At 48.2% G+C, this 12487-nt stretch overlaps 1 protein-coding gene across 1 annotated transcript; it reads left to right on the top strand.

Annotated features, from left to right (window-relative positions):
- The first annotated feature begins 419 nt into the window (after nt 1–419).
- Nucleotides 420–12401, top strand: fam171a2b (family with sequence similarity 171 member A2b). Its single transcript, XM_079757226.1, has 8 exons — nt 420–659; nt 2264–2491; nt 4086–4178; nt 4646–4798; nt 5670–5849; nt 7243–7356; nt 8092–8221; nt 8820–12401. Exons 1-8 carry the CDS (start codon nt 563–565, stop codon nt 10273–10275), a joined length of 2451 nt encoding a protein of 816 aa, XP_079613352.1. The 5' UTR covers nt 420–562; the 3' UTR covers nt 10276–12401.
- Nucleotides 12402–12487: the final 86 nt, after the last annotated feature.

The following is a 12487-nucleotide window of genomic DNA, read 5'->3' as shown; positions in this document are numbered from 1 at the left end:
TTCAAACCCAGACTTACAAGCCTTTGAAAGTTTTTTTTTCAGGTTTGAATTATGGCAGGATACTGGCTCCATAAAGTATCCTCAAGAAAAACAGCGAAGACTCGTAGACCCTATTTAGTGTTTACAATGGTAGAAAGAATATTTACGACATCAAATGTACTGTTACACATTTGTGACTTTAGAGTACACATGCAACATAAATATTGAGGACTTCAAATTTACTGTTACACATTTATGACTTTAGTGTACGCATACAAAATCTACAGTTACAAGTGCTAAAGACTTTTGCTACAATAATACCTTCATACTATTCCTGGTCCGACCACTGGAAGACTCGAGACGGTTCCTGTTCTCACCACCAGAGGGCGACAGAACCACTGTCTCCTAACCTCGACAATAAAAACAAGGCGAAACCTAAAGACGGGAGTCGGCAGCGTTTCTTCCGATATTCCTGCATCCGTGAGTAGGCGTTCAGACCATGTCTGACTAGTCCTTGGATCACGATCGAGTAGGAATATGGACATCTGGCCGCTGACCTGGGACTAGAGATGTAGTCGCAAGGATGCCGGCCAACTCCATCTCTCGTTTGCTCCTCTTCGTCTCGTTCTCTGCGGTCTGGGAGGCGGCCGCCAAATCTCTTCCAGATCAGGGAGCGTTTGGTAAGATCGCCATATGGGGATGCAGCACAATGACAAGATGGGAGTGGTTGCGATTTTGTATTTTCTTTGTCGAAAAACATTCTCCCTCGTCACGAATCAGCGTTTATAAGCCTACGTGCATTGCTAATCGGCATTTCTAAGGAAGGGATGCGTCGACCACCCAGGTTACAAATGGGCTGCCGTTGGGGTTTGGATCGCGATCGACCACAGATCAACACCTCATTACCATAAACTCAGTGCTGTTGTTCAAGGTGTTCGTGATGTCTGCGGCGCGAAGTCCAAAATGTAGACCTGCTTGTCTGCTGGGTGTGTGGACGGCTCCTGTCTCGATGACATGGGGCTCCGAGAGCAGCGAGACAGGGAGGCCCTCTCCCGTTGTTCAGCTCCACCATCAGGCCTGGGAGGCTCTCCCTCTCTGACTGCAGAACGCGTCTGCTCATATGCCCATTGTGTCTATTGGTGTTCCAATATATTCATTATTGCACGCAAATGGTCGGTATATAACTGGGCTTCACCAGGACCCAGGATAACGGTATCATGATGTGCGAACATCATGTACTGGTGTCGTTCTGAGACCGACCGAGGACCATTACAGCCTCTGCAGTGAAGAGACAGTGGAGCTTGAAGTTCTAGATCTACAGATTGGGAATGAAACAATGTATTTCTGTTTTTCTATTCAGCTGTCATTTTGTTTAAATGAAAAGCATGTTTTATAAAGTTGAGCCCAACCAACCCTTATTTATAATGTTGTGCTCGTTTTGATTGACAGTTTGACAGCTGACTTGTGGTTCACACAAGCCTCAGCAAATCACAATCTTCTAAATGTATTGCCATCCGTTCTTTTTTAAAGGAAGAGATGAGATAAATTGTTAATTCTGATATCAATATATATCATATTCTATTCATTGTTATGACTTACTATTAAGGCTTAAATATAGGGAGTTTGTTTGGTTGGACTCCAGGAAACGTTGGTTAATTTAAAGAGGCAGGAAGTCCTCCTTTCATTGCTCACAATAGAGCCCTTATTGGAACACACACACACACACATACACACACACACACACAGCTGCTGTTGGTCTCCTGTGGTGTTTGAGACATTATTAGCAAGTCATCAAGTACATAGTATTCACACCATCTTGTTCAGACACACAGACAGACGTCTATAAAAACACAAAAAGAGAAAGAGAGACAGACTTGCAAGGCAGACAAACAGACAGATATAAAGAACCCCTTCTCGGTGGCTACCAGCCTCTCCATAGAAATATCCATGGTCTGACCCACATCCTGTTGTCTGGTGACATCCTGAGATCACCAGAGTGACACACAGGAAGCCTCCACCAGTGTGTGTGTGTGGGGGGGTGGTAAGGTGTGAAAGAGTCCTGTTGATGCTGATGTACTGTGGCGTTGCGTGCAGCAGAACAGTGGTGCTGGTCGACAAACATCTCTGCTCTCGTTTTAATATCCTTCCTCAATGACCGGATGAGGGAGTACAGAATAATAATCCCCTCTGGTTTTCTTTATATTTATCCTCCTCATCCTTTGGTACTGACAGACAGAAGGTGTTTTTTTTTTTTTAAACAGTATTGTGTTTCCTTCTCTTGCAGATGTCCAAATACGGGTGCAGGTTTTCGACAACAGCGACCTTTCACCTTTGTCCGATGCTCAGGTTGTCGTCCATGGCAACCAGACTGTGCTGGCCTCCAGCAGGGCGGGGCCAGACGGCGTGCTCAGGGTCACCTTCCCCTACCGCCTAGCAACATGGGTCATCATCAGCGCCTCGAAGCAGGACTACGTCACCAATTCCGTACCGTGGCACTCCGGCAGAGTCCCCCGTAAGTCATCCTGGTCACCTGGCCTAGGCCTGGTCACCTGACGCTGGTCACCTGACCTACGCCTGGTCACCTGACCTACGCCTGGTCCCCGGACCCTACATGACACATTGACCCCCTGGGAAAAGGAGGTTTGTGATGGTTAAAAGGAATGTTGTATCCAATACACTTTGTAATTAGATTTCATTACAATGGGTGCAGCCGATGAGGCCGTAGCAAATGCCTGTGCTTCACGCCACCTAGGTGGTGGCCACGCTCAACCTATTACCTCTATTGGGCTCCTCCAGACAAGGACGCAGGGTGGTGGTGTTGAAAGACGAAGGTCTATTGTAAAATTTGTAGGTAATGATACGTGGCTCGGTGCTCCGTGCTGCCATGTAGGAGAACTCTCCCTGTGTTGGTGGCGATGCTCCTCCGGTTAAACCCGTCGCTCATTGGTTACTCAATGTGCAACAGCTGTGCAGCCTCAGCCAGCCCCAAAGTCCATTCAGAGAGGTGAGGCTGCTGAAACCAGCCGTCATCCTCACACACACACACTCCAACAAATGCATTTAGCATCCCTTTGCTGTGTTTCTTCTCTGTTGCCTGCTCACTCTCCTCACGCTAGCCAGAGAACAGGTGAGGCCCCAGAACCTCCTCGCTCGGGGCACTGCCGCCGTGCTCTCCTGTCCTGGGGTCCGCGGGGTCCGCGGGGTCGGCAGGCAGCGGACCACAAAGCATGGGTCGGGTGGACTCTGGTTTCCTCCTCCCATCGGCCATGAAGCCACATCTAGAGTACGGGCCTGTTGACCTGGAGGTCATGCATTAGATTCAAAACAAAAACAAATGGATGTTAGGTTTGGATGTGAGGTTAAGGTAAAGGTTTAGGACCAGATTTGGTAGAGGAAAACCAAATATAAAACAGTTTTCAGTGAAACCTGCTGGAGAGGGTAACATAAACTTTCTTACCTAAATTCACAAAGTTTTAAAACATAGCATAAGATGTAAATATGGGCCCACATTGCCCTCTTTAGGTTAAAAGGCAGCAATCTTCAGTAACCAGGTGACATGATGCACACAGCCTGGCTTCAACCCCCCCCCACTGAAGGGAGAGTTCAGACCGTGGAACAGGAACATCCAATAAGCCACATCCCTGAATAAAAAGAAAGTGGACCAACCTGAATGGAACCACACGCATGTTTGACCACTTTGGTAGGTTAGAGCTGGGGCGTGCTCACACAGGGGACTTGGTTTACCGTGGCGTCACGGTAGGGATGGGGGGCGGAAAGCCATGCAAGGGGGGAGCAGGCAGCAGACAGGGGTGTAGTGTCGGGGTGGACGACAGTAGCTCAGGAGGTAGAGTGGGTTGACTGGTAACCGGAAGGTTGCCAGTTCGATCCCCGTCTCCTCCTCGCTGTTTGTCGCGGTGTCCCTGAGCGAGACCCCTCACCCTCACTGCTCCTGACGGGCTGGCTGTCGCCCTGCGTGGTCGACTCCGCCGTCGGTGTGTGAATGTGTGCGTTAACCGTTGTAAGTCACTTTGGATAAAAGTGTCTGCAAAATCCCCTAAAATGGAAGTGTAGTGGAGGGGGCCCTGAGGATGTGTGTGGTGTTGCAGTGTACGCCGCCGTCAGCCTGTACCTTCTGGCCCAGCGGCCAGGGACCCTCATCCTGTACGAAGATGTGCTGCAGGTCCTCGCCGGCTCTCCAGGTAAACTCCTCCCACTCCCATCGCCATCGGGGTTAGTGATAACCTGACTATGAGAAGTGTTATTCATGAGTACTTAAACTAGCAGTTCTAGCATGTGTCTCAGCAGTGGATGTTTTTTTTAAGAGCTTTCAGATATTGAGAGGCTTACATTTTTTTTTCAATTGGAAAAGCTGCTCCTATTGATGCCTGGTCGTATCGCTTGGCCCCGCCCACAAAGCCTCTCCCCTTTACCGACACGAACAAACAAAGCTCCTTGTGGCCTCTGGAGAGACTATTAAATGAATGATTAGTCAATTGAAGTCCTTTGTCTTTGAGAGTGTCTCTTTTGGATGGTTGTCCTGACTCTGAGATCTCAGAGTCAGGACAACCATCCTCCCAGGAGTGCCGGCCTGATATTGTCCTCCCAGTAGCGCCGGCTCCTCCCAGTAGCGCCGGCTCCTCCAGCCTGACGCCTGTGTCCTCCCCAGGTGCTCGGAACCAACCTCTGGTGCAGGTCCAGAGGAGGTCCCTGCCCGCGGCCCCCAACTCCACGGCTTTGTCCGCCATGCTGACGGTGGCCCGCAGCCAGTACGAGATGGGGGGGTTCCCCTACCTGCTGGGCCAGGAGACCAACGGCTCCGGTAGGCTTCGCTGGAAACTGTTGCGGCGGCATGTGGCTCAGGAGGTAGAGCGGGTTGGCTGGTAACCGGAAGGTTCCTAGTTCGATCCCCGGCTCATCCTCCTGTCGCGGTGTCCCTGAGCGAGACACCTCACACTGACTGCTCCTGACGAGCTGGCTCTCGCCTTGAATGGTTGACTCCGCCGTCGGTGTATGTATGTATGTATGTATGTATGTATGTATGTATGTATGTATGTATGTATGTATAAATGGGTGAATGTATGTATGTATAAATGGGTGAATGTATGTATGTATAAATGGGTGAATGTAAGGAAGTATTGTAAAGCGCTTTGAGTGGGCACTGGTTAGGAAAGAGCTGTATAAATGCAGTCCATTTAGCATGTACCTTTTGTTGTGTAATGAGGCCTGGGAGTCATTGTAGTGCTATGATTCTGCACATTCCCTCAGTGGCGTGGCTTTGATTCTCTTTGGCTCAGTTGGACCAGCGCTGTGTGCCCGACGCCTGCGGTGTCGTAGTGGGCACTGCTCCACGTCCTTCTGTACACCCAGCGTGGGCCGTAGCATTCAAACAGACCAGTGGATCAGTACAGGTTCCCACATATGGCCACGCTGTCTTATGAATTTAAATTATGTTTCAATCACAACGGTTTGTGTGCAGATTCCGCAGACGTATAAACTGAATTTGAACGTTTTTTAAGATGTTAGCGCCGTGCAAAAGTTTTTTAAGAGGATGTCATATCTATAGCTGCGTGTTTACTTTGAGCAGCTAGCTTTGTACTGCTTTGATGTCTGATGAAGGTCTAGTGGACCAATCGGATGGCTCGCCCTGCAACGGGTTGTCTAAATGATCAACATGATCCAATGTTGTGGAGGGGTGGACACCGGGTGGACGGAGCTAACAGCGCTAGCCGTGGTCAGCGTGCAGCTGTACGATAAAGATGGAGGCCCCATCCAGGTGACCGACCCCATCCAGGTCAGCGTGCCACTCCCCGCCGACACCGGTAACCGGATGGCCACCAGCATACCCTCCTGGACGTACCGGGCCAGCACAGGTACACCCGACAACACATTGGTACACCCTACAACAGGGCTACCAGGTACATCCTACAACACTGAGGAGGGCTACCAGGTAGAAAAATGAGCCCAAAAATGAGCAGAGAGTGATCTAAAAATTGACTATTGTCTATTGATATATTCATCTTCTCAGAGCATTTCTCTCACTCACTAACAGCTGACCAGTGGCTTTGGCTTGTCTAACAAATTACCCTAAAATGATAGCTCTTAATTCCTTTCCTACAGCCCCTTTAAATCCTACTTCATACCTTATCGACATTTGCCTTCATCGATTATAATTTGTATCTATGATTTCAGTTCAAACATTTCACCCTAAATGTCAAAGAGGACATGAGGATATTCATGTTGACTGATTCGGGATTAACTTGGTCTCATGTTGGTACAATTCTCAAGTTTTCCCAGTAGTGAACCGTGACTCTTAAAACTTGGCCCTCTGACCCCCCCTTCCCTGTTGCCGTGACCTCTCAATAGTATTGCAAAAGTAACCATGTGAAAATTCCAGCTCGGAATTGATATTAATACGCTAGTCCAGCCTTAGCACTGCAACGAGCAAACAGCCCGGAGAGAGTGAGTTATCATATATATATATATATATATATAGACAACGCCCCGGGGTGCAGAGTGCATTATAGCCGACCAATCAGACACCCACAGTGAAGCTTTTGCTTCTCGGTGATCTCGCCATCCTCGGGTATCGCGATAGTTGGTGGAGTTGAAATGCCTTTTCAAATGCATTTTTTTTGTTGTTGACCAATTGTAGCTCTGGTTTGTGTCTTCCTGTTATTAAATCAAACTTTTTTTATTAAAACTGAACCTAGAAAATGGGGCAGAAACAATGTCCTCCTCACTAGCGGTTACGTTACGCGCAGCGGCTGACATCGTGAAGTCATCCAAGTCAAGCCCGATAAACTGAGATCCAGTTTTTTGGATTTGTGTCCCTGACAGCTGGCAGAACATTTAGTGGGAAGATATCATTGGTCAATTTTACTGTCATTTGAAATTACTCTCATTAAATTACTAATACTCAACCTCTATGAAATTATTGTGGGCCAACCAATCAAAGAGCTCAATAGCGTTTTCCTTCCCAACAACTGCAGAGTCAGCAGCATTCTGATAGGCTGACAAAAGGGCTTCTTTTATTTAAACCTTCACGCTCCATCACAAATCGAATGGGCCGTTTTGAAGGGTTAACTTTCTCAGAAACACTTTTGTTCATATGTTGTTTGTCAAAAGATATAATTACAATAACAAAAACCCTCTGGCCCTGGTGGTCTCCCTGCGTGTTTTATCACCTTGTGTTCTTCATGAACCTGTTTGGTTGTGTGATTGTGGTTTGGTTGTGTGATTGTGGTTTGGTTGTGCGTTGTCCAGGGCTGTGGGTACGCAACGGGACCGGCTACATCAAGAAGGAAGGCTCCCAGTTCATCTGGACCCTGGTGGTTCCCAGCATGGGCTACTGGCTGGCTGCGTTCCCCTTATCCTCAGGTACCGGAGCTATTTTCAGAAATCTGAGCCGCTGAACAGATTGCAAATGGTTTAGCATTCGTTAACCATCCAGTTAGCAGTCATTTAAACACTGGTTACCATCTGGTTAGTATATCGTGTCCGGCTAAGCTTCTGGTTACTATCTGGTTATCTTGAGGATGGCATCAGTAAGCATCTGGTAAACATCAAGTTAGCATTATTCTTCCAACAAGCCCTTTATATAACCTTTGTTCCAATTGTATTCTTTTTATTCAGGTATGACTCTTTGAGGTTGTGCATCTCGTTTGCATGGCTGACAAGGCCAAATTGTACACACAGTCAATTCCTCAGTAATATCTCCTGCTCTTAAGGGTTAGGGTTAGGGTTAGAAACCCAGATGCTGAGATTAAGATAACTTCATTCAACGTTAGGGAAATTATTACTCTCACATTGCTCTGTTCAGAGATAGTAACCTAATAGTTATTATATAGAATATAAATCCAATAAGAAAATAAATAAATAAACAGTGAGGCAATACAATTAAAAAAAAAATATGAATGTAAAAACCCAAATGTATATTAAAGACCAACTATTTAGTCAAACTATTATGTACAACTATGTTACTGTAAAGTGGATGCTGGGGGAGGTGTCTCGTGGTTCTGGGAAGGTTCCTGGATGGTTCCTGGATGGTTCCTGGTGGTTCCTGGTGGTCCCTGGTGGTCTGAGGATCTTTTCACCTTAGCCTCTGTGTTGCAGGGTTTGGTCTCCTGGGGCACCCTGGCCTGAGGGACATCAGCACCTACCACACCCTGTTCCTGCTCTGCATCTTGGGCTCCCTGGTGCTGCTGGTGCTCATCCTGCTCTGCGTGCTGCTCTACTACTGCAGGTGTGGAGAGCCCCCTAACCCTACCTTAACCCCCTAACCCCTAACCATTAGTGGCATCACGAGCGTGAGACGTCCGGCCAGGTGAGTGGTTGATGGATCCACCGACCAGGTGGTTCAGTGCACTGGGTAGGCTTACCTTCTGGGGGCCCATGTGTGATGAAACGCCTTATCCTCATCGCACCTGGTGCTAAAATGTCGGGCTCTATAACAAGCTGGGATATTTATAGATATGTTATCTACATATCTATTAATAGATACAGAGTCCACAACATAGGCTCTTGTGGAGTCTGTGTTGCGGTCATGCAGCGAGAGCCTATCAATGGTGGTGAGACTTGGCGATCAAATCTTTGACTTGGTGTGGAGAGGAACTCCTCAACCGTTCAACTGACTTCATAGACACAGACAGGGTGATTGCCCTGTCTGCATCTCAGAAAGCTTGTTACTATGAGCGCTCTGCCGATAAGCTGTCCCCAATGGAAAAGTCAGTCTGGAGCCCGGACTTTAGGTTTGATTGTAGCTATGGCATTGCTATGTTGTGATTTGATTGTTGTAGAAGGTAAAGCCTCCTTCAATCCTTTTTTTTTTTTTTACCTTTTAGACGGAAGTGTCTGAAACCACGTCGACAGCAAGGCAAGCCCCACAACTCCAACCTGAACGGCGGCAAGCGCGACCAAGGCACGTCCACCTCCCACCTCAACCTGATCTGCGGTGGCCACGCCGAGTCCGGCAGCGCGGGGGACATCAGCAAATCAGAGTTATCTCCGTCTCAAGAGTACCAGAGCTCCAGGGACGACTTCGCCAAGCACATCCCAGCACACAAGCTGCGCCAGTCCAAGGGCAAGAACGCCTCGGGGCCGCAGAGGGGGGAGAGCTTCCCCATGAAGGTGACCCGGGCCACCGAGACCAACAACCTGGACAACCCCCTCCTCCACGACGACAAGGAGCCGGAGCACTACCGCCACCACAACGCCAACGACAACCAGGGCTATGCTTCGGACCCCCCCTCGCCCCCCAGGTTCCAGGGCTACATGCCCAGCCAGGGCGACAAGCCCCCAGAGTACTCTGCGGCGGCGGACAACCTCAAGAGGCCCACGTCCCTCAACACCCAGCCGGGCCAGATCATCTTCTGCAGCTCCATCGACCAGATGAAGGAGAACATGTACCGCAGCATGGTGCCCACGCTCGTCATCCCCGCCCACTACATGCGCATGTCCTCCGACTTCTCCGGGAGGGCCGACGGTAAGGACCAGAAGGATCAGGACAAAGACATGCACATGGGAGGAGGAGGCCCACAGCTCCACCACCACTCCCAGAAGCAGGGCCAGCAGCAGCACCACGGCGGCTCCCAGGGCGACGACTCGGAGGAGCCCAGCTGGGCCTCGGACTCGTCCGGCGGGCCGATGACCATCCCGGTGCTCTTCAACGACTCCACCATGGCCCAGATGAACGGGGAGCTGCAGGCCATGACGGAGAAGAAGCTCCTGGAGTTCGGCGTGAAGCAGCACCCTCGGGCCTGGTTCATCTCCCTGGACGGACGGAACAACGCCCACGTGCGCCACTCCTACATCGACGCCGGCAACGACCTCAGCGGTGGAGGGATGCTGTTTGCCGGTGGTGCCGGCAGTAACCTCCGGGATAACCTGGAGCCGCCCATGGAAGCCCTGGAACGCAAGGCGGCTGCCAACAGGAAGGCGAAGGACGATCGCTGGGGAACCGGGGGAAGGAGAGGCCATGGGATGGGAGGAGGTGGTGGCGGTGGTGTTTGCGAGGGGAAGACCTACTCCAAACTGGCCTACCCGGATCACAGCGAGCCCAGCAGCAGCCAGGGGCGCCCGGTGTCGCCTGAGGAAAACTCTCTGACCCCTCTGCTGGATGAAGGGCCTTCCTCCCGCCGGGGGCGTAGCCGTGGCAACAGCAGCAGCCGCAGCAGCGACAACCGCCGTGACTCCATGACCAGCCCTGAGGATGACTCGGAAGACAAGGATGGGAACAAGAAGAGCCCCTGGCAGAAGATCGAGGACAGGCCCTTGATGGTCTTCCACCCCAAGAAGTAAACCGTGTGGGTGTTGGAGCTCCTCCCACTCTCTATTACCAGATGATATATTAAGAGACAGTCCTTCCACTCCCAGCTACGGAGGTAGATCACGTTAAGCACAATCAGGATGGATAGGAGGATGTGGATCTTTAGTTTCAGTGCTTGGCCTCTCTCATAGTCCCACCATCTCCCAGACGGTCTATGTACATTTCACGGGACTGATTTTAAATTGTGTTTCCTTAACATTTAAAATCAATGTCTGAGCCATTGTATATGCTGACTTTGGAAAGAGCCATTTTCAGAGAAAAACAGTAGAAAGTTAGGAGATTATAAAGCACTTAATAGTACTAAGAATTTGACTGAATGAGTCCAGTATTTGAAAGTGGATGACTATTTTCTAAAGGAATGATAGAGACTGATAGGATTGAACCACCTTATCGAGTTGTATCCCAACTACTGAAACCCCAAATTTAACACATACTATCTGTAGTGAATCCATCCCATTTATCAACTGTACTTTCCCCATACGTCAATGGAACATGAGTGAACTCTAACTGTGTTGTGTTGTCCTTATCTTCTAAGCTGTGTTTATGTATTGGAATACATTTGTAGTTATTGAAATAACATTGAATTTCATATCAGATTATTTTAGTCATAACTGTTGTTACCCTTGCCCTCTATAGTTACGCCAAAATATCACTTCTCTGCCTTTTTTCCTAGCAGACAGACACGTTTCTCTTAATGTTGTCGTGTAAATAGATTTTCCTTTTTGGAATACCAGTTTGCATGCATATGAATGTATGAAACCAGTCAAAGGCACTGGACACCCTCCACCCATTATCTGGGCCTCTGGGTTGACCACCACCACCGTCACCACCTTCTGAAAGGCTGAGGATGAGGAAGAGGAGGAGGAAGAGTTTCATGGTGTGGAGGAACAGCCAGCTGAAGGAGGAAGACCTTTAGACAGTCTTGTCGGCTTGTGCCATTTTTTCCTCCAAGTGCCTTCTTCCGCCACTTAGGACTGAGGCGTTGTCCTTCAACACACACCGTCGTGTACGCTGGTGCATCTCCAACTCACCCGTCGCCAGACCAAGAAGCACACTGCAGAGCGCGGACAGCAACACGCCTTACTCTGGGGAGTGAGTGAGCCTTCCACGTTGACCACAAAATACACATTTTACACCCGATATAACATTCATACTTTCCTCTACCTTACCACTTTTCCACCTTGTAAATGATACGATTTGGACGTCATGAGATTCAATGTATATGATGAAGTATGTGCATGTAATATGTAGAAGACTGTTTTTAATTCTTTTTTTTATTAACCAGGACATGTCGGCACAGATGTTGATGTGGCATTGCATTCTGTAGTTGAGTTAGATAAAAAATAGATCGAGTTTCCCTCGGTTAGCCAACAAAGTTCACTTCCGGTCGTTAATGTTTACAACAATCCCATCCTTACCACAACCCCTACTGGGTCATCAACGTACACCTAATATTCATAACTCACTATGGTGGGGGGAATTAATGAAATACAAGTTGTTCATTCATTTTTACTTGAATGTTAATAGTGAGATTTCTAAAGCAAAGTTTGAAATGGGTATGGTCCTACTCCGTCCTGCTGTAAAATACTTTATTTTATCGCTATTTGGGTTGTGAAGTCGCGGCTTTTCTTTGTCGTTGTGGCTGGTTTAGTATTTAATGAGAAATGTATTCTCAGTAGAGTTTTTTTCCCCTATCTTTAAACTGTTAACTATTGACAATTTAATTGTTAATTCAATACAAGTGATTAAAAGTTACAAGGAAAATGTGGAACTAAATACTGCAGGGCATATTGATAATAGATCTGCTGTTGAGTTGTAATTGTGGTCCATGTGGAGGCTGAGGAGGCTGACCTCATGGGTGGACCATCACTAAACCCTGCAGCGCATATGGATCATATGCTGTTGTTGTGGTCCATGGGGGCTGGAGGAGGCTAACTTTATGTGTGGATCATCAGTTCATAAACCCGTCGGTTGTTTGTAAAATGTAAAACAATTATTTCTGTACTTGAGAAAAAGTAGAAATAAAAACAATCTTTCCACTCCTGTCTTGGCTGATGGGGTGATCACTCATTTGTACTTTGTTATCCTCATACGGGAAATAAACCATTTACTGTAACGTTGGTATTAATGATCAGTTCAATCATGATCCTAACCAGTAGTCTTTTGAGACTTAAGATGATAAAT

Source organism: Pollachius pollachius (genome assembly GCF_949987615.1).
Source record: "Pollachius pollachius genome assembly, chromosome: 19".
Classification (NCBI taxonomy): Eukaryota; Metazoa; Chordata; class Actinopteri; order Gadiformes; family Gadidae; genus Pollachius; species Pollachius pollachius.
The sequence above is the reverse complement of the archived record's forward strand: the minus strand, read 5'-3'. Positions and strand labels throughout refer to the sequence as shown.

Coding starts and splice junctions, on each gene's coding strand:
- fam171a2b (XM_079757226.1), top strand. CDS start 563: ATGCCGGCCAACTCCATCTCTCGTTTGCTCCTCTTCGTCTCGTTCTCT. Junction 660..2,263: donor TCCAGATCAGGGAGCGTTTG/GTAAGATCGCCA, acceptor CTTCTCTTGCAG/ATGTCCAAATACGGGTGCAG. Junction 8,222..8,819: donor GTGCTGCTCTACTACTGCAG/GTGTGGAGAGCC, acceptor TTTACCTTTTAG/ACGGAAGTGTCTGAAACCAC.